Source organism: Capricornis sumatraensis, chromosome 9 (assembly GCF_032405125.1).
Source record: "Capricornis sumatraensis isolate serow.1 chromosome 9, serow.2, whole genome shotgun sequence".
NCBI lineage: Eukaryota > Metazoa > Chordata > Mammalia > Artiodactyla > Bovidae > Capricornis > Capricornis sumatraensis.
Window position 1 is genome coordinate 4,876,089 of NC_091077.1, and position 22,755 is coordinate 4,898,843.

Sequence of the window (22,755 nt, forward strand, 5' to 3'; positions counted from 1 at the left end):
AATGGGATGTGATTATAGAACTTCAACAGAACAGGGGAAACAAACTCTTGGAGGGCACAGACAAAACCTTGTGTGTACCAGGACTCAAGAGAAAGGAGCAGTGACCCCACAAGAGACTCAGCCAGACTTGCCTGTGAGAGTCTGGGAGTCTCCAGCAGAGACGTGAGTCGACAGTGGCTGGCCTCAGGATCGGGGCACTGGCAGCAGCAGTCCTGGGAGGTGCAGCGTGCTGGCCTAAGTCCTCTTGGAAGAGGCTGCCATTACACCTGCCATAGAGCCTAGGGCCGACCATAGAGACTGCAGCCTCCAGGACTGGGCTGTCTCAGGCCAGACCACAGAGAAGGAGCACAGCCTCACCCAGCAGCAGAAAATTACACTGAAGATTTACTGAGCATCACCTTACCCACCAAAGCAAGACCCAGTTTTCCCCACAAGTCCCTTCCTGATGGGACTTTTGCCTTTTGCCCTCATCAGAGGGCAGGCAGAATGAAAACCGCAATCACAGAAAACTAACCAAAATGATCACATGGACCACAGCCTCCTCGGGTAACTCAATGAAACTATGAATCAGGCCGTGTTGTGCCACCCAAGACAGATAGGTCATGGTACAGAGTTCTGATAAAATGTGGTCCATTGGAGAGGGGAATGGCAAACCATTTCAGCTTTCTTGCCTTGAGAACCCCTTGAACAGTATGAAAAGGCAAAAAGACATGACACTGGAGGATGAGACCCCACCCCCCAGGTCAGTAGGAGTCCAATGTGCTACTGGGAGAGAGTGGAGAAACAGCTCCAGGAGGAATGGAGAGGCTGAGCAAAAGCAAACATGACCCCCAGGCGTGGATGTGTCTGGTGGTGAAAGTAAAGTCCGATGCTGTAAAGAACAATATTGCATAGGAACCTGGAATGTTAGGTCCATGAGTCAAGGCAAATTGGAAGTGCTCAAACAGGAGATGGCAAGAGTGAACGTCAACTTGTTAGGAATCAGTGAACTAAGATGGACAGAAAGGTCGACTTTAATTCAGATGCAAGAATTCCTTAGGAGAAATGCCATGTGAACAGAATGAAGGCAAAACCATGTGATCATCTTATTTGATTCAGAAAGAGCATTTGATGTAATCTAGTAGCCTTTTCATGATACAAATACTCACCAGATTAGGAATAGAAGATAATCTCCTTAACCTGATAAAGGGAAGTTATGAAAAATTCACAGCTAGCATCATATACTCAATGGTGAAAGATAAAAGCTTTCCCTCTAAGATCAGGAAGAAGACAAGGCTGCCCACTCTCATTGCTCATATTCAACATAGTACTGGAAGTGCTAGCCACAGCAATTAGGCAAGAAAAAGAAAGAAAAGGCATCCAAATTAGAAAGCAAGAAGCAAAAACATTTCTACTCACAGATGACTTGGTCTCATATATAGAAAATTCTAAAGAATCTACATGAACTCTCACAGCTAATGAAAAAATTAATCAAATTTGCAGGATACAGTTTCAAACAAAAATCAAGTGTACTTCTACACATAGTGAACAATTTGAAAAGGAAATGAATGAAACGATTTCATTTATAATAGCATCAAAAGAATAAAACACTTAGGAACGCATTAACCAAAGATGCATGAGACTCGTTCATTGAAAACTATAAAACACTGCTGAAAAATTAAGGAAGACCTAAATAAATGGAAAAACCCCATGTTCATGGATTAGAAGACAATAATGCTAAGATGGCAATACTTCTCAAACTAATGTACAGATTCAATGCAATCACCATCAAAATTCAAAAAATCTTTTTTTGCAGAAATGAAAAAACAACCCTAAAATTCACATGGAATTGTAAGGGAGTCTCCAAAAGCCAAAACAATCAAAGCCAAAGCAGGTTGTAAACTAAAAATAAAGTTGGAGAACTTATACTTCCCAACTCTAAAGCATACTATAAAACTATAGAAATCAAAATAGTGTTGTATTGGAAGAATGGTAGACATATAGACCAATGGAATAGAATTGAAAGTCCAGAAATAAACCCAGACATCCATGGACAATTGATTTTTAACCAGGGTGCCAAGACTATTCAATAGGGGAAAGACTAGTCTTTTGAACAGATGGTGCTGAAATAATTGGTTTCCCACATGCAAAAGAATTAAGCTGGACCCTTACTTCTCACTATATACAAAAATTTACTAAAAATAGATCAAAGACCTAAATGTAAGAAGTAAAACTATAAAACTCTTAGGAGAAAACACAAGTGTAAAACTTCATAACTGTAGATTAGGCAATGTTTACTTTGATATGATATCTAAATAGGTAAATTGAATGTCATCAAAATTTAAAACTTCTGTACATCAAAAGACCCTGTCATACAAGTGAAAAGACAATCTATAAAGGGAGAAGATGTTTTGAAAATAATATTTCTGAGTGTTAGATATATAAAGAACTCTGACAACTCAACAATAGAAACACAAGCAACCCAATTAAAAACTGGGCAAAGGACTTGCATAGACATTTCTCCAAAGAAGACATTCAGATGTTCAACAATCCCATGAAAAGATGCTCAACATCATCAGTCATCAGGGATGTGCAAATAAAAATTACAATGAGACACCACTTCAGATCCACTGGGAGGGCTAAAGGAAAAAAACAGAGAATAATAAACATTGGCAATAATCTGGAGAAACTGGAACCCTCTTGTGTCGCTGGTGGGAGAGCAAAATGGTGCAGTTGCTGTGGAAAAAGAGTTTGGTAATTCCTCAAAACACAGAATTACTATGCAATTCTACTTCTAGGAATATACCCAGAAGAATTGAAAAACGGGTATTCAGATACTTGAAATATCAGCGTTATTCCCAACAGACAATAAAAGGCTTGAAACAACCTAGTTGTCCATCAACAGATGAATGGATAAATAAAATGTGGTCCATCGTATGATGGAATATAATTCAGCCATAAAAAGGAATAAAGTACCAGAACATACTACAGGTGGATGAATCTTGAAAACATTATGCTCAGTGAAAGAAGCCTCTCTCCCTCTCTCTCTTTTTCTCTCTCCCTCCCTCTTTCCTCACTTGCTGGAGGGCCCAGCCACTGCATTTAAGCAAACCCAGGTCATGTGCAGAAGCACCAGGGGCCACCAGGCATGTAAGAGAGATGAGGACCAGCTCGTCTCTCTCTCTCTCTCTCGTTAGCCCTGCCTACTGCATCTCCCCATGTCTGCAGATGTTGGGACAGATAACACATGATCATTATTGTTTAAACTACTGTGTCTTGTGCAAATTTGCTCTTCACCAAGAGTTAACCAGCACCCAGCCTGCCAGATCTTTCTCTTCTTCCCTGGCTCCAGGACCCTGGATAACTTCTGCTGTGTGCCTCTATCATCCCCAACCCTCACCCTTTTTTTGTGTTTTCTGTTTGTTTTTGTATTTTCTCTCTAAGACCTGCCTGAAGTCCTGGCTTTTTCAGGAAAACTGCAGTAGTTAATCCTGTCCCCGTGAAACTGTGTAACTGTTTTTCGGAAAAGGGGAAGCAGGAGGAATCTCTGTGTGATCCTATACCCTTCCCAAACTCCAGGAACACCCTTCAGAGTGGGTGAGCATTGGAAAGGACCCACATAGGAGATCCCTATAGTAACGAGCACTGCCCTCTTACTGGAAGTGCTGTTCCTATGCTTCAGCACAAGTGAGAAACAGAGACAGAAGGGAAATGAACTGGCTTGTGCCCACTCCCACTGAGGGGGAAGCTGGTTTGAGCCCTGCTGCACCCACATCCCTGGGCTGCCACCTCTGCCTGGCTAGCCATGATGGGTACCACCTGTACCTTTGTCCAGCACGGGGCCAAAGATGGCCAGGCTGTTGTTGATAGTGGTGCAATTCCAACGGCGGCCCCGGAACTGGTGTTGGCACTCCTGGATGCTGATTTTGATGCCCTCTGCCACGCTGGGCATGATCTCCACGTAGTTCCGGCAGAAACGCAGCTGCTTGGGTACTAAGCCTGGGATGCTGGCGCAGAGGATGGGCTGTGTCCCCAGGGATGAGTACTGGGGCCCAACAGCCAGGGACCTGGGGGAGGACAAGGAGGCCTGGTTAGTAGGGGAAGTGCCCTTCTGGCCTGCGAACCAGGAGCAGGAGTCAGGCCTGTCCTCGGGTGAACTTTCTTTGGAGGATGCACACAGGCCCTTTCCTTGGGCAAGATGTGCTTCTACCATGGAGGAAGCCTGTCTCTATCTTGTACCTGCCACTTAGCACAAAACATTGTGATGTGCACGTGGATTGACAGAAGAGAAATCAAGGAAATGGTGGAGGCTACCCTGCTTCTCTGCACAACTGCAGGGGTCCTGGCTCCAATGGTGTGGAGATAGCAGCACCCTGAAACTGTTCAGGAACACAGAGAAGAGCACTCAAGGATACAGGTGATGCTGAGTCAGTACAGGGGCTGCCCAGAGGAGGTGCTGCTGGGTCTTTGGCAGGAAGACAATCACTTCTAGAGCAGTGTGAGATAGGGCATGTTGTTGTTCAGTAGCTAAGTCATGTCCAGCTCAGGGACTGCAGCATGCGGGCTCCCTTGTCCTTCACTATCTTCTGGAATTGCTCAAGTTCATGTCCATTGAGTCAATGATGCTATCTAACCATCTTATCATCTGCCATCCTCTTCTACTCCTACCCTCAATTTTTCCCAGCCTCAGGGTCTTTTCCAGTGGGTCAGCTCTTCGCATCAGGTGGCCAAAGTATTGGAGCTTCAGCATCAGTCCTTCCAATGAATATTTATGGTTGATTTCCTTTAGGATTGATTGGTTTGATCTCCTTGCAGTCCAAGGGACTCTAAAGAGTCTTCTCCAACATCACAATTTGAAGGCATCAGTTCTTCAGTGCTCAGCTTTTTTTATGGTCCAACTCTCACATCTGTACATGACTGCTGGAAAAACCATAGCTTTGACTATATGGACTATTTTCAACAAGGTGACGTCTTTGTTCTCTAATATGCTGTCTACGTGTCATAGCTTTCCTTTCAAGGAGCAAGTGTCTTTCAATTTCATGGCTGCAGTCCCCATCCGCAGTGATTTTGGAGCCCAAAAAAGGAAAATCTGTCACTGCTTCCACTTTGTCCCTTCTGTATGCAGTGAACTGATGGGACCGGATGCCATGATCTTAGTTTTTTGAATGTTGGATTTGAAGCCAGTTTTTTCACTCTCCTCTTTCATCTTCATCAAGAGACTCTTTAGTTCCTCCCTGCTTTCTGCCATTAGAGTGGAGTTAGAGATGGGGCACCCTGGAGGAGGGCATGGCAACCCACTCCAGTATTCTTGCTTGGAGAATCCCATGGACAGAGCAGCCTGGGGGGCTACAGTCCATGGGGTCACCAAGAGTCAGACATGACTGAAGCGACTTAGCTCGCACGCACACACATAGAGATGGGGCACAGTGGTGGGTAAATACATCATATAGGCGAAAATCACTGCTGAACTCATGCCCACCATTCCAGCAGGCTTTTGGCTATTTACTCAACAGACATAAAAGCTTATGTACACAATAAGATGTGCTTAAGAATATTCACAGGGCTGTGATCATCAGAGAAAAACTTGGAAACCACCAAAGGATGCATCCACAGAAGCATGGATGAACAGACAGTGTTTACTCTTGCAGCGGAATGCTACATCGAAATAGAGAGGAGTGGCCTCCGGTGCAAAGGTCAGGGATCTCCCTGGCAGGGAGCTTAAGGGAGGCCTGATACAGTGTGGGTGACCGCGATTCCTCTGATGGAGACCAAGGCCCAGCAACACTGTGGCTAGGCACAGAAATCAGCATAGTTTCCTCATTCTCATGGGAGGTCTGGCCTGACCGAATGGCGGCATGAGAAAATGTATCTCAGGCTGTGCTTTGCCAAATGGTTCCCACTCAGCACATGTGCCTATTTAATTTAAGCAAAATGACAAAAAATGAGAGAAAAATGTGGTTTCTTAGTCACACTAGCTAGACAGGATCTGTGGTTGCCATGCTGGATGGTTAGATATAAGAACACTTCGGTCACTGTGGAAAGTTCTACTGGACCACTAGGGTCTAGGGTGAAGGAAGTGCTCTGTGTTTGATGGGGCTGTTGGTTACACACGTGTTTGTGTGTCACAACTGATTGAAATGTGGTCATGTTACTATTCGTGATTGTTTTTCAGCCACTCAGTTGTGTCCGACTCTTTGCAACCCCATGGACTGAAGCATATCAGGCTTGCTTGTCCTTCACTATCTCCTGGAGTTTGCTCGAACTCATACCCATTGAGTCAATGATGCCATCCAACCATCTCATCCTCTGTCATCCCCTTCTCCTCCTGCCCTCAGTCTTTCCCAGCATCAGGGTCTTTTCCAATGAGTCAGCTCTTCACATCAGGTGGCCAAAGTATTGGAGCTTCAGCTTCAGCATCAGTCCTTCCAATGAATATTCAGGGTTGATTTCCTTTAGGGTGGACAGGTTTGATTATCCCTTGATTTCAGAGGAAGACTCATCTGGCCCTTTCCAGGGCAGAAGGAAAGAGCTTCCCCAGTCCCACGGTGACATATTGTATCTGCCCAGCCGGATGGATAACCCATGGTTCTGTCATCTGTGGGAGCATCTGTGTTTGTAGTGGGGTGATGGTCTCTTGTCAGCAGAGCTCTGCTTGGTTCCTGTGTCTCAACGCTTCCTTCACCCCTGGGTGGAAGCTCCATGTGAACGACTGTGTGGCAGCTGCTACTTTTTGGGGCCGTCTGTTGAAGCCTGCCTCCCATCAACCACAGATATCACAAAGGCTCTTCAGGGTCTCTCAGAAAGGGCCATGAAAATGTTTAGGATGGTAGGAGACGACCAATGCAAGGGAGGCCCTGTGGACCTAGGAGGACCACTGGGTGTGGGGTGGCTCTGTGCTTTCTTCCTTGGTCCCCAGAGATCTGCTCACTCTCTCGGCACAGAGCAGTACAGGTGTTGCCCATGCTCACCCGGCCTTTAGCCGCAGCGCTCTCTCCTCCTCCGCTGAGAGCCCCATCTCCTCCTCCCACTGGGGTTTCTGGTGTGGTGTGCCCAGACCCAGACTGACCCCTCAGCCTGGCAAGACGGTCCCTGCTTATCTGGTAGGTTTCTCTGGTGGGATTCAGGTGGAAATGTCTGTTTCCCTTTCCTTTATTTGGTGGGTGACTTTGTAAACATTTCAGCTGGGCCCCCAAAGGTTCCTCTTGTTCAGCATCTCCTCTCTCCTGGAGGGTTAGGCACCCCTAAGAACATGGGACAGAGGTTTCTGTGTTCCTCAGCAAGCTACACACCTCCACTACGATGCTTTCAGTAAATCCTACTCTGAGTCTAACCCAGATCCATCCATCTGTGGTGAGAATGAGAGGAAACAGGAATCATTGTCTCTCAGAGAAACAAACCTACCCTCTGGAAATACAAATCAGACCCTAACATCTTTCCCTCTTTGTCTCCAAAATCTCCAGAGGCCACCTTGCCTCGAGGCACACAACCCATGCCCTTCAGCACCTGGAGACGCCTCTTTGGATGACCCAGAGAGAACACTTCCTCATTGCACAATCCTGTGAGATCTGTCCACCTCCATCTTCTCACACTCTGCCAGCCCCCTGCTCCTGCCATAACAGGCTCTGGGCGCAGTCCCTGTCTCCACCCATCTCTCAGTCAACGTGGGACTTTGTCCTACGCATCTCTGTGGCCACAGTTCAGTTCAGTTCAGTTGCTCAGTCGTGTACAACTCTGCAACTCCATGGACTGCAGCGCGCCAGGCCTCCCTGTCCATCACCAACTCCTGGAGTTTACTCAAACTCATGTCCATGGAGTCAGTGATGCCATCCAACCATCTCATGCCTGTCGTCCCCTTCTCCTCCTGCCTTCAATCTTTCCCAGCATGAGGGTCTTTTCAAATGAATCAGTTCTTCGCATCAGGCTGCCAAAGTATTGGAGTTTCAGCTTCAACACCAGTCCTTCCAATGAATATTCAGGGCTGATTTCCTTTAGGATGGACTGGTTGGATCTCCTTGCAGTCCAAGTGACTCTCGAGAGTCTTCTCCAACATCACAGTACAAAACCATCAATTCTTCAGTGCTCAGCTTTCTTCACAGTCCAACTCTCACATGCATACATGACCACAGGAAAAACCATAGCCTTGACTAGATGGACCTTTGTTGACAAAGTAATGTCTCTGCTTTTTAATATGCTGTCTAGGTTGGTCATAACTTTCCTTCCAAGGAGTAAGCATCTTTTAATTTCATGGCTGCAGTCACCATCTGCAGTGATTTTGGAGCCCAAAAATATAAAGTCTGACACTGTTTCCAGTGTTTCCCCATCTATTTGCCATGAAGTGATGGGACCAGATGCCATGATCTTAGTTTTCTGAATGTTGAGCTTTAAGTCAACTTTTTCACTCTCCTCTTTCACTTTCATCAAGAGGCTTTTTAGTTCTTCTTTGCTTTCTGCCATAAGGGTGATGTCATCTGCATATCTGAAGTTATTGATATTTTTCCTGGAAATCTTGATTCCAGCTTGTGCTTCATCCAGCCCAGCATTTATCATGATGTACTCTGCATATAAATTAAATAAGCAGGGTGACAATATACAGCCTTGATGTTCTCCTTTTCCTATTTGGAACCAGTCTACTGTTCCATGTCCAGTTCTAACTGATGCTTCCTGACCTCTGATTTCTCAAGAGGCAGGTCAGGTGGTCTGGTATTCCCATTTCTTTGAGAATTTTCCAGTTTGTGGTGATCCACATAGTCAAAGGCTTTGGCATAGTCAATAAAGCAGAAATAGATGTTCTTCTGGAACTCTCTAGCTTTTTCCTTGATCCAGCAGATGTTGGCAATTTGATCTCTGGTTCCTCTGCCTTTTCTAAAACCAACTTGAATATTTGGAAGTTCACAGTTCACATACTGTTGAAGCCTGGCTTGGAGAATTTTGAGCATTACTTTACCTTTTTTTTTTTTTGCTGCAAAAAGCTTTATTGTTTCCATTTGGTCCAAGGCTTGAGAGAGGGCTCCGGGGTGTTAAAAAGCTGCCTAGTGGCTGCAGAGAGGGGGTTCAGGCAGCCCTGATGTGAGGTGGGTTCTTCAATGGCCACTGGTCTCCAGAAGCTCCTGGTCATGCTTGAGGGTGAGCCTTTCGAAGAGATACTCGCCCAACCCAGCCTGGGGACCAGCCAGCCTGCGGAGGTTGGTCAGGTGGTCACCCATCTTCTTGATGAGTTTCACTTCCTCATCTAGGAAGTGGTTCTCCAGGAAGTCACAGATGTGGGGGTCTCCATGGGCAGAAGCCAGGCCATGCAGATCCAACAGGGCTTGATTCAAGTTCTTCTCTAGGAGAAGGGCAGCTTCCATAGAGTCCTGGGTTTAACCCCACTCATCTTGAGATGGCTTCTGCACGTCCAGGAAGAGGGCGCGGCCGCCACGCTGGTTTTGCAGTTTCAAGAGACGCTCCGCACCCTTGCGCTTCTCCTTGGCCAGTTCGTGAAAAAAAGTGACCCACACCCTCCAGGGCCACATCTTCACGGTTGAAATAGAAGCCCAGAGAGAGGTAGGTGTAGGAGGCCCGTAGTTGCATGTTAACCAGGCGGTTGACGGCGGCCTCCACCTCAGTAGAATAATTCTGACGAATCTGGGAGCTCATGATTGGTCGGTAATAATAAGGAGTTAAAAAATGGTGGCTGGTCCCGGTGATCGCCGACAACTGAGTGGCTGACTCCGGAGGTTGCGACTGGAAAATAGATTGGAGGGTGGTCGGAGGCTGGAGCAAGGGGCGTCCCTGGGTCTGTTCCATCCAAGCACTGTTGAAACGAGACAGATACGCGAGGCCGCCGAGCGCACTTCCTGAGCATTACTTTATTAGCGTGTGAGATGAGTGCAATTGTGCGGTAGTTTGAGCAATCTTTGGCATTGCCTTTCTTTGGGACTGGAATGAAAACTGACCTTTTCCAGTCCTGTGGCCACTGCTGAGTTTTCCAAATTTTCTGGCATATTGAGTGCAGCACTTTCACAGCGTCATCTTTTAGGATTTGAAATAGCTCAACCGGAATTCCATCACCTCCACTAGTTTTGTTCGTAGTGATGCTTCCTAAGGCCCACTTGACTTCACATTCCAGGATGTCTGGCTCTAGGTGAGAGATCATATCATCATGGTTATCTGGGTCGTGAAGATCTTTTTTGTATAGTTCTTCTGTGTATTCTTGAAGGAGAATATCCCACGTAGGGTAGGAGATACCCCACACCTAAGGGCAAAGGAGAAGCCCCAGCAAGATGGTAGGAGAGCCGAATTCATGTTCAGAATCAAAGCCCATTCCCACCAGAGACGCTCAGAGGGCTCAAACAAACCTTGTGTGCACCGGGACCCAGGGACCCCACACAGACTGAGACAGAACTCTGCGGCCACACAGAGTCCCTTTTGTCTCCCACAATCCCCCTGCTGTCCTGTGTGAGCGTCACCCTCCTCACCTCCCCACTGCAGCACTTATGTAGCTCTATATTCAGCTGGCTGGCTGAGGAGAGGGCAGCTTCTTGAAGTCCTGAACACAGGGTTTCCCAAGTTTGTCATCCTCTCATCCTGTGCCCATTCTGCCCACCATTTCTGGGCAACCTCTATCTTCGGCTTGCTCTTCCTTCCTGATCAAGTGCATCTCTCATGAGTTAAAACCTATCTTTCGCTGGGGAGTGTCCATAACACCGTGCATCCACGTGCTCAGGTGGAGCTGAGCCTTCTTTTCATGGTGGCCATCTCTAGTGCCCCTATTTCTAGGGAAAACCTGAAGACAAACCAGACTCTGGGTCTCCTGGGTCCCTCTCACGTCTGTGCCCTAATCTGACACCCCTCCCTGGGTGCAGTCTCCATCCTATACATCCTCATGCCTTGATGAGCCAAAACCCAGCCATGACCTCACAGCAGATATCACAGACATCCCCATGGCCCTGCCTGAGTCTGTACTCCTGGAGTGGCATTCCATCTGTGGGGCTGGCTTGTTCCCTCACTTATTCCTTCATTCCCTGCAAAGCCTACTGGATCCTGGGTGCCTGAGGCCTGACCCTCCCCAGTTTTCTCCCACACCCACCCCAGGGTCTGGGACCCCAAGGTTTTTGGGAAGGGCAGCCCTCTTCTCTCACCCAGCTGTGAGGTCTCTCCTTTCTAGACAGTATTCTGCGGTCTGAGCCTCACTGTCCTGCGCGCTGTCCTGCACAGACGGCTCTGAGCGGAAACTGCGGGGGCTGCTGCTGTCTCTCTGGGACCCCTGTGCTGACCGAGGTGTTTGGCTTCCTGATGGACCAGCATGGGCTGGACGCACAGATGGGAGGATGGGGGAAGCTGGCGCTTGGACTGAGAGGTGGCATGCAGGCCAGGGTCAGCAGTGTCTGCTCTTGAAGGCACCCAGTGGGCAGGGTGAGGACTTCAGGGTGGAGAGGATGGGCCAGCTCTGCCGACTCCAGGCTGAGTTCACATGTCCAGGATGGGTTGGTGAGGGTCAGTGGGTGAGGTGGACTGTGTCTAACTGGCATGACTTCTGCCACTCTCCATCTGAGCTTTTGCAGATAACCTCCCACTTCCCTGGTGGCTAAGGTGGTAAAGAATCCACCAGCAATGCAGGAGACCTGGGTTCGATTCCTGGGTTGGGAAGATCCCCCAGAGAAGGGAATGGCAACCCACTCCGGTATTCTTGCCTGGAGACCCATGGACAGAGGAGCCTGGCGAGCTAGAGTCCGTGGGATCACAAAGAGTCAGACATGACTGAACAACTAATGGTTCCTTTCACTGCCCACTTATAAATCAGAGGGTGAAACTCCCCGGACCTCAGTTCTCTTTCAGAACATTGTCACCTCCACCACCTCCCCAACTTAGTTCAGCCAATTTTTGTCCCCTCTCACCCACTGAGACATCCCTGTCTTGGCCCCAGTGACCACTCTGCCTATATCGGCAAATGTGGCTGGCTCCGACTGCTCCTGGCTCAGGTTGGCCATCCATTTCCACCGTGTGGTACCTCTCACAGTGACCCTGGCAACCCACTCCAGTATTCTTGCCTGGAAAATCCCATGGACGGAGAAGCCTGGTAGGCTACAGTCCACAGAGTTGCAAAGAGTCGGACACAACTGAGCGACTCCACTTTCTTTTACTTTGTCTTTGGTTGTGCTGGGTCTTCGTTGTTCCGAGCGGGCTTTCTCTAGCTGCAGCGAGTGGGGGCTACTGTCTAGTTACAGTGCGTGGGTGCCCACTGCGGTGGCTTCTCTCGCTGCGGAGCATGGGCTCCAGGGTGAGCAGGCTTCCTTAGTTGCGGCTTGTGAGCTCTAGAGTGCTGGCTCAGCAGTTGTGGTGCAACAGTCTATCTGCTCCGCAGCATGTGGGATCCTCCTGGACCAGGGATTGAACTGGTGTCGCCTGCACTGCAAGGTGGATTTTTAACCATTGGACCACCAGGGATTTTTTAAGCAGGAACGAGCTGTCACTCCATGTGAGGCTGCCCTGATCAGCTCTGGCTCTTCCACTCTGTGATTCGGGATGTTTTGCACCCATGTGTTCCACATTTTGACGCTCCACGTGGGATGTGATTTGCAAACAAATGTTGAACTGTAGTTAATGAAGAGCCAGCTAAAGTCTTCAGGGAAAGAGTGGATTGAGGTCTCATAAAAACACGCAGTGAATAAGTGGGTGAATAGAAGGGATGGTGAGGCATGGAATACACTGGGTCAAGCAAAACGTGCATGGCCCAGCGTATGACATTCTTTGTTCAAGCCCTGCATCTTTTTGGATGTTTGAACATTTCTTGATGAGGCATTAGGTAGGGTTTGCCCTTCGTGGCTCTGGTCTTGGAGCCTCTCTGAAGGGGGCTGGCTCCTGAGGTTCGTGGGGTTCTCTCCTTCTCTTCTGTTGCTGGCAGCCGGGCTCAAACTGGAGAAGGGATGAAGAGGGTCTGTCAGAAGGAAAATCCACTCAATTGATTTCTGAGTGGATTTCTTTTTACTGGCTGAATGTACTTGGAGACTCAGAACAAGTGGAAAAACAAAGGGCCACTTAATTCAGACAGAAAAAAAAAGCGGACTCTATCTCTCTCTGTCCTCACCAGTCCCACGGTGCGTGTCCCCCTGCCAGATGCCGGGGCTCACTGTGGGCGGGGGCTGAGCTGCCCGTCCCCAGGGCCCGCAGCCTGTCCCCCCCTGGGCCCTCCCCACCTCTCCCCATCCTGCCAGGGGAAAGCAGAGTGGGGCTCCCGAGGTCATGGCTTCTCCCCAGGCTTGTCCCAAGCTTGCGGTGCTGCGTTAGCGCCCCGCGCCTGCCTTCTCCGGGCCCTCTTCCCATTCAGGACCCATATTGCCACTCCCGAAGCAAGGCCAGAGTGCTGGCAGCCAGCTTCCAGCCCAGAGGCCATGCCCCTGTTCTGGCCTCCACCAGTCCCAGCTGGATTCCTCTTCCACCCACCCTAGACCTGATGGCCCCTTAAGTTCCTTGAATTATTTCCAGAAAGATTCCTCTGCCCCAGAGCTGGGCAACCAAGAGAATCCTGGTGATGCAGACCCTGCCCATGTAGGGCAGAAAGTTGGGGGGGTCCTGTCAGACATGGAAGGAGTCTGTGTCTGGGAGAAAGGGGGCAGAGAAGGGTCACAGGGGCCCAACTGATGTCACTGAATTTTGGGTGAGCCTTCAAGGATAAATTGGTTCATAAAAATTTATACTGAATATGCAACGTGTATTCACTAACCTTACTGTGGTAATCACGTTGCAATATATACATCATTATTACGTGGACATACATCAGATAATTGCATTGTACACCTTAACCTTACACAATGTTATATGTCAACTATATCTCCATAAAGCTGGAAGAAAACTCCCAACTGGACACGTGCTATCTTCTCAACGCTCCCAAGACTCAAATGTCTAATCTGAGGAGGAGGTAGGTACCCTCAGTCAGTTAATACTTGGAAGATGAAGATTTGTAACTCCTTCCTCCCCTAATCTTCTGGGAGGAGGTGGAAGGTGCATTGACCTGGGGCCGGGGGCTGGACAGGTTGGTGGGGAGCAGCATCCACCAGGACTCTGGACCCCAGACCCCAGGAACAACCATGCACTGTCCCATTTAAGGGTCTCTCCAGGAACTAGAGACTAGTGGGAGAGGGATGCTGTAAGCTGAACAGTGCTGCTACTGCAGGGCGCTGCCACCTCGGTGCTCTGTGCTCCCCAAGCTCTCAGAGCACACGGAATGCAATAACAGCAAATGCAGCCGGGACTCCTGCGTCAGATGCTGGACTAGAGAAGGATGTCCATGGAGAGACTACCGAAGTCAGCCTGTGTTTGGCTGTGCACTATCAAGGTCTCCATCCCGATAAACAAACTGACTATGTGAGGTGCGAGCACTTGGGGAAGCAGGTTTGGCCTGTAGAAACTCTTGGCTCTATAGTCATCATCCCAGAGCCAGGTGGAGAAGAAAGAAGCAGTTACAAGCAAACAAGCAGACTGACATCAGGTTACAACAACAGGGAACAAGCTTGTGATTCAGGACCATGAGTTGCTTTACTGAGCCTACATGGTGGGCTGAGGGCTCAACGACATGTTGTAATCTCTGCACCAACTGCCGCCATCTTCTGAGATGAAAGTGTCTGCTTTCCCCTGGTGATAGCATCTCAGAAAACCACAAAGGCTGTTGCAGTTTGTCACCTCCATTCATAACTGAAGGTGAGTTTGACTGCAGTTAGTGGTAGGTACAAATAAAGATGTTATTTTCTTGTCCCAGCAGACTGGCACCCAGAGGGAGATAGCTCAGGAGCATCTAGGAAGGGACATGTGGTTTGAGCTTCTCAGGTGGTGTTACTGGTAAAGACCTTGTCTGCAAACACAGGAGACATAAGAGACATGGGTTCGATCCCTGGGTCAGGAAGATCCCCTGGAGGGGGGCATGGCAACCCACTCCAGTATTCTTGCGTGAAGAAACCCCTGGACAGAGGAGCCTGGTGGGCTATGGTCCATAGGGTCACAAAGAGTTGGACATGAATGAAGCCACTTAGCACACACACATGTGGTTTGAAGGGATGGGACAGAGAGCGGCTGTGCACACCTTGAAGGAGGTGGTTGCTCTCCTGCTCTCCTACCCAGCAAGTCCAGATGCTCACAAGGCCTCAAGAGTGCCCACCTTCCTGCCTGGACTGTGAACACAGGCAGAGTACACTTACTATGTCTGCAAGACACGCAGTGGAAAGCAGACACAAACCAGGGCCACCAATCCGGGTTCATCTAACCACAAGCCTGCTTTCAAAGCAGAGCCTTCACCTGGTAGCAGAAGTCAGGGACATCAACAGTATCTGAAGCTGTTGCTGGCTCTGAGATGAAGGTGCTGCAATCCGAGACCAGAAAGTCACCTCGAAGAGCTGAGAACCACCCTGGCAGGCAGCTGCGAGGACATGGAGACCACACGGACCAGAATTTGACAGCTGGGTGAGGTCGGGAGAAAATTTGTTGCCAGAATGGCCAACACTCTGATTTTGGCCTCTAGACACTATGAGTAGAAAACCCAGGCAAACCACCAAGATCTCTGACCTGCAGAGCTGTGAACTAACGCACAGGTGCTGTGTGAAGCCGTAACTCTGGTCGTTTGTTTCTCAGCAAAGACTAAATATTCCCCATCTGTCTCCTCTGCTCACGCTGGCTCTTTTCTCTTGCCCTCAAAGCTGCACAGGCCTGGAGGAACAGAACCTCACAGGGAGGCAGCCCCTCCAGATTCAAGCCACTGCCGCCTTCAAGGGCTGGTCACCACAACCTTTAGACAGCTCTTCCCTTCCTCTGCCTGTGTCCCCAACTCCACCCCTCCTCAGAGACCCACTACCACTCTGCTGGAGGCTGATTACTTCTTCTTTTCAAACCCCTGGAATCTTTTCTTCCTCCGTAAGCCAAGCTGCTTATCTGGCCCACCTGCCCCACCAGCATCACCTGTGTGGTCCTGCGCCTGGCCCTGCTTACTATATGAGTCTCTCCAACCTATGCAACCTGGTCGGTGGAACCCCAGGGAATCTCCTGGACTAAGAAGCTGGGGGTAGAGAAAGACACCTGACCAACATCAAAGAGTTAATTTGGCAGGATAGGGTTTTGGCACATTGGTTTCCCCTTTCCAGTATGCTATTACGCTCTTCAGTTCAGTTCAGTTCAGTCGCTCAGTCGTGTCTGACTCTTTGCGACCCCATGAATCGCAGCACGCCAGGCCTCCCTGTCCATCACCAACTCCCGGATTTCACTCAGACTCACGTTCATCGAGTCCGTGATGCCATCCAGCCATCTCATCCTCTGTTGTCCTCTTCTCCTCCTGCCCCCAATCCCTCCCAGCATCAGGGTCTTTTCCAATGAGTCAACTCTTCACATGAGGTGGCCAAAGTACTGGAGTTTCAGCTTTAGCATCATTCCTTCCAAAGGAATCCCAGGGCTGATCTCTTTCAGAATGGATTGGTTGGATCTCCTTGCAGTCCAAGGGACTCTCAAGAGTCTTCTCCAACACCACAGTTCAAACGCATCAATTTTTCAGCGCTCACCCTTCTTCACAGTCCAACTCTCACATCCAAACATGACCACAGGAAAAACCATAGCCTTGACTAGATGGACCTTAGTCGGCAAAGTTATGTCTCTGCTTTTGAATATACTATCTAGGTTGGTCATAACTTTTCTTCCAAGGAGTAAGCATCTTTTAATTTTATGGTTGCAGTCACCATCTGCAGTGATTTTGGAGCCCCAAAAAATAAAGTCTGACACTGTTTCTACTGTTTCCCCGTCTATTTCCCATGAAGTGATGGGACAGGATGCCATGATCTTAGTTTTCTGAATGTTGAGCCTTAAGCCAACTTTTTCACTCTCCTCTTTCACTTTCATCAAGAGGCTTTTTAGTTCCTCTTCACTTTCTGCCATAAGGGTGGTGTCATCTGCATATCTGAGGTTATTGATATTTCTCCCGGCAATCTTGATTCCAGCTTGTGTTTCTTCCAGTCCAGCGTTTCTCATGGTGTACTCTGCATAGAAGTTAAATAAGCAGGGTGACAGTATACAGCCTTGACGTACTCCTTTTCCTATTTCAAACCAGTCTGTTGTTCCATGTCCACTTCTAACTGTTGCTTCCTGACCTGCATACAGATTTCTCAAGAGGCAAGTCAAATGGTCTGGTATTCCCATCTCTTGAAGAATTTTCCATAGTTTATTGTGATCCACACAGTCAAAGGCCTTGGCATAGTCAATAAAGCAGAAATAGATGTTTTTCTGGAACTCTTCTGCTTCTTTGATGATCCAGCAGATGTTGGCAATTTGATCTCTGGTTCCTCTGCCTTTTCTAAAACCAGCTTGAACATCAGGGAGTTCACGGTTCACGTATTGCTGAAGCCTGGCTTGGAGAATTTTGAGCATTACTTTACTAGCATGTGAGATGAGTGCAATAGTGTGGTAGTTTGAGCATTCTTTGGCATTGCCTTTCTTTGGGATTGGAATGAAAACTGACCTTTTCCAGTCCTGTGGCCACTCCTGAGTTTTCCAAATTTGCTCTTAAAACATATTACGCTCTTAAAACATGTTAAATACCAGTACATGCAAGATAACATTTATGAACAGTTATCTTGGTGAGCGTGGGCCACCACAACAAACAGCATAGACTGGGTTGCTGAAACAGCGACCATTTGTTTCTCACCGTCCTCAGGTGAGGGTGCGGATGTGATGGGGTTCTGGCAAGGGGCTCCGGGTTCACAGATGGCCAGCTTCTTGCTGTGCCCTCATACAGCAGACAGAGAACTCTGATGTCTTGTCTTCTTCTTTTAAGGAAACTATTTCCATCATGGGGACTCCACCTTCATGACCTCATCTAACCCCAGTTACCTCCCAGAGGCCCCACCTCCTAATACCATCACACTGAGGGCTTGGGGGATCAACGTATAAATCTGGGGGAACATGGACACGCAGTTTATGACAGAGAGTAAGGTAAATGTCATATTTATGAACAGACCCCACACAGAAGCCACTAATCCCAGAGACAAAGAACACTGTGGAGCTCCTGCATTTGATATGACACTGTTTCTAGCATGAAACGGTCACTGAGGGGCAACGCGCGTGGTGGCTCCCATCTGCCCCCTGGCTGGTCCACTCTGCCTGTTGCTGGGGCCTTTGCACCTTGGTTTCCCAGCCAACACACTAGGCAGCTGGAGGCAGTGCTGGGCGCTCTTAGGGTGGCCCTGGGCTGGCAGCACGTGTGCCACGGAACCTGTCAGAAGTGCAAGCTCCCCAACAGTGCTGCCCCAGACCTGCTGAATCAGAGCCTCGGGGCCAGTGCCCTGCTTTGACAGGCCCTTCAGGGGTTTCTCTCTCTTGCTCACAATTGAAAACCACTGATTCTGGGATCACTGAAGGTGAGCCTAACTTTGAGTCCCGGGATTTTGAGTCCAGGGAGCCTCCTGAGGCTTCAAGTCCAAACCCTTTGGTCTGGCATTCAAGGTTTCCTTTGATTTTTGCTTCTAAATCCCAAGGCTTCCAGCAACTTCTAGTGCTGCTCTCTGAGGACGTGAGTTCCATTATAGTGGCAGGGGAGAGCATGCTCAGCCAGGCTCAGGAGTGGGGCCAGGAAGTGTGTCCCCGCCCTCCAGAGCCCCATCTGTCTCCATGGGGCTGGCCACTTGCTTCTCTCCAGCCTAGTATCGCAGAGCCTGCCATAAGTGAGATCACCAGGAGCCAGACCCCAACTCTCATCTGGGAGTAGTGAGAATCCTAAAAAGAGCCAGGTGGTGACAGAAGAAGGAAGCAACAACGGTGAACATTCCTGAAGTGGTGTGGTGGGAAAGATGATGTTGAGGCAGGGCACTGACTGCCCATTTCCAAACCCAGTTCAGTCCAGTTCAGTCACTCAGTCGTGTCCGACTCTTTGCGACCCCATGGACTGCAGCACACAAGCCCTCCCTGTCCATCACCAACTCTCGGAATTTACTCAAACTCATGTCCATTGAGTTGGTGATGCCATCCAACCATCTCATCCTCTGTTGTCCCCTTCTCCTCCTGCCTTCAATCTTTCCCAGCATCAGGGTCTTTTCAAATGAGTCAGCTCTTCACATCAGGTGGCCAAAGTATTGGAGCTTCAGCTTCAGCATCAGTCCTTCCAATGAATATTCAGGACTGATTTCCTTTAGGATGAACTGGTTGGATCTCCTTGATATTCAAGCAACTCTCAAGAGTCTTCTCCAGCACCACAGTTCAAAAGCATCAATTCTTCGGTGCTCAGCTTTCTTTATAGTCCAACTCTCACATCCATACATGACCACTGGAAAAACCATAGCATTGACTAGATGGACCTTTGTTGGCAAAGTAATGTCTCTGCTTTTTAATATCCTGTCTAAGTTGGTCATAGCTTTTCTTCCAAGGAGTAAGCATCTTTTAATTTCATGGCTGCAGTCACCATCTGCAGTGATTTTGGAGCCCAGAAAAATAAAGTCTGCCACTGTTTTCACTGTTTCCCCATCTATTTCCCATGAAGTGATGAGACTGGATGCCATGATCTTAGTTTTCTGAATGTTGAGCTTTAAGCCAACTTTTTCACTCTCCTCTTTCACTTTCATCAAGAGGCTCTTTAGTTTTTCTTCACTTTCTGCCATAAGGGTGGTGTCATCTGCATATCTGAGGTTATTGACTTTTTTCCTGGCAATCTTGATTCCAGCTTGTGCTTCCTCCAGCCCAGAGTTTCTCATGACGTACTCTGCATATAAATTAAATAAGCAGGGTGACAATATACAGCCTTGACGTACTCCTTTTCCTATTTGGAACCAGTCTGTTGTTCCATGTCCAGTTCCCACTGTTGCTTCCTGGCCTGCATACAGATTTCTCAAGAGGCAGATCAGGTGGTCTGGCATTCCCAGCTCTCTCAGAATTTTCCAAACCCAGAGGAGGCAAACTCAGGGTCTTGCTGAGAGGGGCTCTCTGGAGGGGTCACAAGCATGGAGGAGGTCTCATTAATCTCCCAGGAACCCACTCTGAGTTCTTACCTGGATGTCTGGGGCTTCAGGTTAATTTTTCAGTCCCCCTCATTTACCCTCTGGCCCGTGTATCTAGGTCATTATGAGGTCCTGACCTTGTCTCGCGCGATCTCTTCCTCCTCACGGCCATTGCCAGTGCAGGATGTTCTAGCCAATGATGACTTCAGGTGTCAACGGCCCTGCCCTGATGGACAAAACCTGTGTCCTGCGGCCCCAGGGAAAGCCAGACAGAAGGGGGTGCGCTGCCCTCCTCCTGGGAACCAGCAGGGCATGGGGCCCCCGCTAGTCTGCACTCACTACGCGCATTTCCTTCACCCGGCGCCTGGCCACCATGATTCACCCATGAGGAATCTGTTCCATTTCCCTTCTTACTGCCAACCCTGAAGTGCCTGCATCCCCACTGTCAGCCACCCCCTGGCTGGGAGCTGGAATCTTAAATGCCCATCTGCTGTCCCAAAGGCCCCTCAAAATCAGACTGTCCCAAACTGAATGCATCCCTTCCCCGCAGATACGGGGGGGGATCCCTCTCCGAGGCCTGAGCCTCTACCCTCGGTTCCCGTTCGGGAGAGATTCTCCTTGCAGGGCCGCCCATACAGCAGAAAGGGGCAACGGTCAGGCAAGATTACAGCACACCCACACCTCAAGCCTGAGGAGCTGCTAGCACCACCGCTGAGAAGGTCCCACAAACGCAAAACATTTAGTGGAAGATGGTAAGCCTTAAAAACAGAACATAGTCTTCTCTGCACACTGTTATTATGATCATGAAAAATGTGTAAGCGAAATGAGAAGAACCTAAAGTGAGGAAATGCCTTTTTTAAGTTGATAAGATGAAGAGCTTGTTTGTTTTCCAGGGTTTTGTGAATGCTACTATTTGGTTAATTTTTAGTAATAATTTGTTTGAGGATGAGGGCATCATTTTCAACCCAGAGAACACACTTGTGCAGTTTGCAAAGTGGCCCCTAGACTCCAGTTCCAGCCTATGGCTGGGGCCAGGTGAGCCACGCCTGCCGCCGAAAAGCACTAATGGTTTTTCTCCCTCTGCCCCTGTTCGCTCCTGTTGAGGACTGCACAGTTGCACTGTTGAAAGGCCAGGCGCATTGCCAGACAGTCTTACTCAAGATAGAGGAGAGGCACTGGCTGTGACTTGTAGGGGAAGGAGGCCACTCAGGACCCCGTCTGGGCCAGCTTTGCTCCCCTGGGCTGATGGCCTTCACTCAAGTGGAGTTTACTGTAAATGTGCGGTGAGACCCGAGGACAGAAGCCACGTCTCATGGACAGAGGCTGAGGGCAAAGGCAGGACCTGGAGCAGACCCCCTCTGCCCGCTGTCCCTGCCTGGGTCCTTTGGCGGTGGACCCTCAATCAGGGCGCCTAAATGCTTGTGCACCATTACCTGACAGCTCAAAATGGAGTCACAGGCTCTCAGGTCTCTAGAGTTCTGGTTTGATTTCTTTTTGCAAGATCAGCAAACACAGGGTACCTATGCAGTGTGGGCACAGCTCTGCCCTTGCCATGGCTGTGTGCTGAGAGCTGGGGCCTCACAGCAGTTCTCAAAGAGAGAAGGGCTCTTTGGGGAGGAGGGCTTGGCTGGGTCTAGGGGAAAGGATGTGATCACCACCTCTTGTTATTCACTGAATGAACTGTTCTTGCCCTTCTTTCCTGGGCCTCAGTTTCTCCATCTGTCCAAGGAGGTGGTGGGCCACATTCTATCAGAGGCTTCTGGAGGGGAAGTGAGTCATAGGCATGGCGGGTTCATTCACTCCTTGGGGGTGGGTGGGGCACATTCTATCTACACAGCACCCAGGGTCACCTCTCCAGGAAGCGCTCTGGGCTCGCAGCGCTCCTAGCTGCCCTCTCTGTACCCCGCTGAAGCTTGCCACTTCTCCTGCCCAGCCTCCCACATGTGGGCCACAAGGGGCCACCCCCCAGAGAGCACGGCCACACTTTCTCTTGTCCTTCGAGGGCACAGATCTCTGCTCATTCCTCATTTGGGGGCCCCTGTTGCCCACTCTGCCTGTAGGGCCTCTGCGGAGAAGGACCGTGGTTGGTCCCAAGGACTTTCCTCGTAACTCATGAGAGTTCCAGAGTGGCTGTCCCATTTTAAACTGCTGTCTTCTAAGGTTAGGGCCTCTCTATGACTGGACCAGGTGCTTATCCTCAGCCTGGAGGCCTTGAATATGCGCTGGTTGCCTTGTGGGTTGATGGCTTCCCAGCTTGATGGATAGGCTTTGTCCTTTCTAGATGGAGCTGTTCAGGAGGCTCACAGGACCCAGACTCCCCCGAGGGTGCTCATTTGCCCCAAGGCATTCCAGATTTTGCCTTCTCTCCCTACCCACTATGACATCTCCCAGAGGGACCCACGTGCCTCCTGGCTCTCTCTCTCGCCTGGAAGACCCCTCCCCAGCAGCTGGAGCACTTTCGGCAATGGGAGGGCCCCTAAGGAGGGGCGTCCCGAGACCTGGATCCCTGGTGTCGGGGGCCACCTCTTTCCTGCTCCTGGGCTGCGTGGCCCTGCCTGCAGCCCTCCCAGCACCCTCTCCTGCCCCACCGGGCCGAGCCGGGATTACTGACACATACTTTGCGCAAGTCCCAGCAGGCGGGCAGAGGCTCCCGTGCCCGCGGCCATGCATTTGCCCGCTTCCCTGGGCGGCAGCGGCACGTTTCGTCGGGGAAGGAATGTGGAAGCACCAAAGTGTGAGACACCTCCAGGGTGTCACCTGGAGAGGCTGGGAGGGAGACCGAGGCAGAGCTGGCCTGGCACCTGGCGGGGGACCCAGCCCCAGAGCCAGGGGTTCAGTCGAG

The 22,755-nt window shown here is 49.5% G+C and overlaps 1 protein-coding gene across 1 annotated transcript in view; it reads right to left on the minus strand.

The window, feature by feature from the left end:
• WNT3A (Wnt family member 3A) overlaps nt 1–22,755 on the minus strand; it is a 73,796-nt gene that overhangs the window by 45,019 nt on the left and 6,022 nt on the right. The window contains exon 2 of the mRNA XM_068979701.1: nt 3,805–4,046. Coding sequence (XP_068835802.1) covers nt 3,805–4,046 — 242 coding nt within the window. The remainder of the gene's footprint in view (nt 1–3,804; nt 4,047–22,755) is intronic.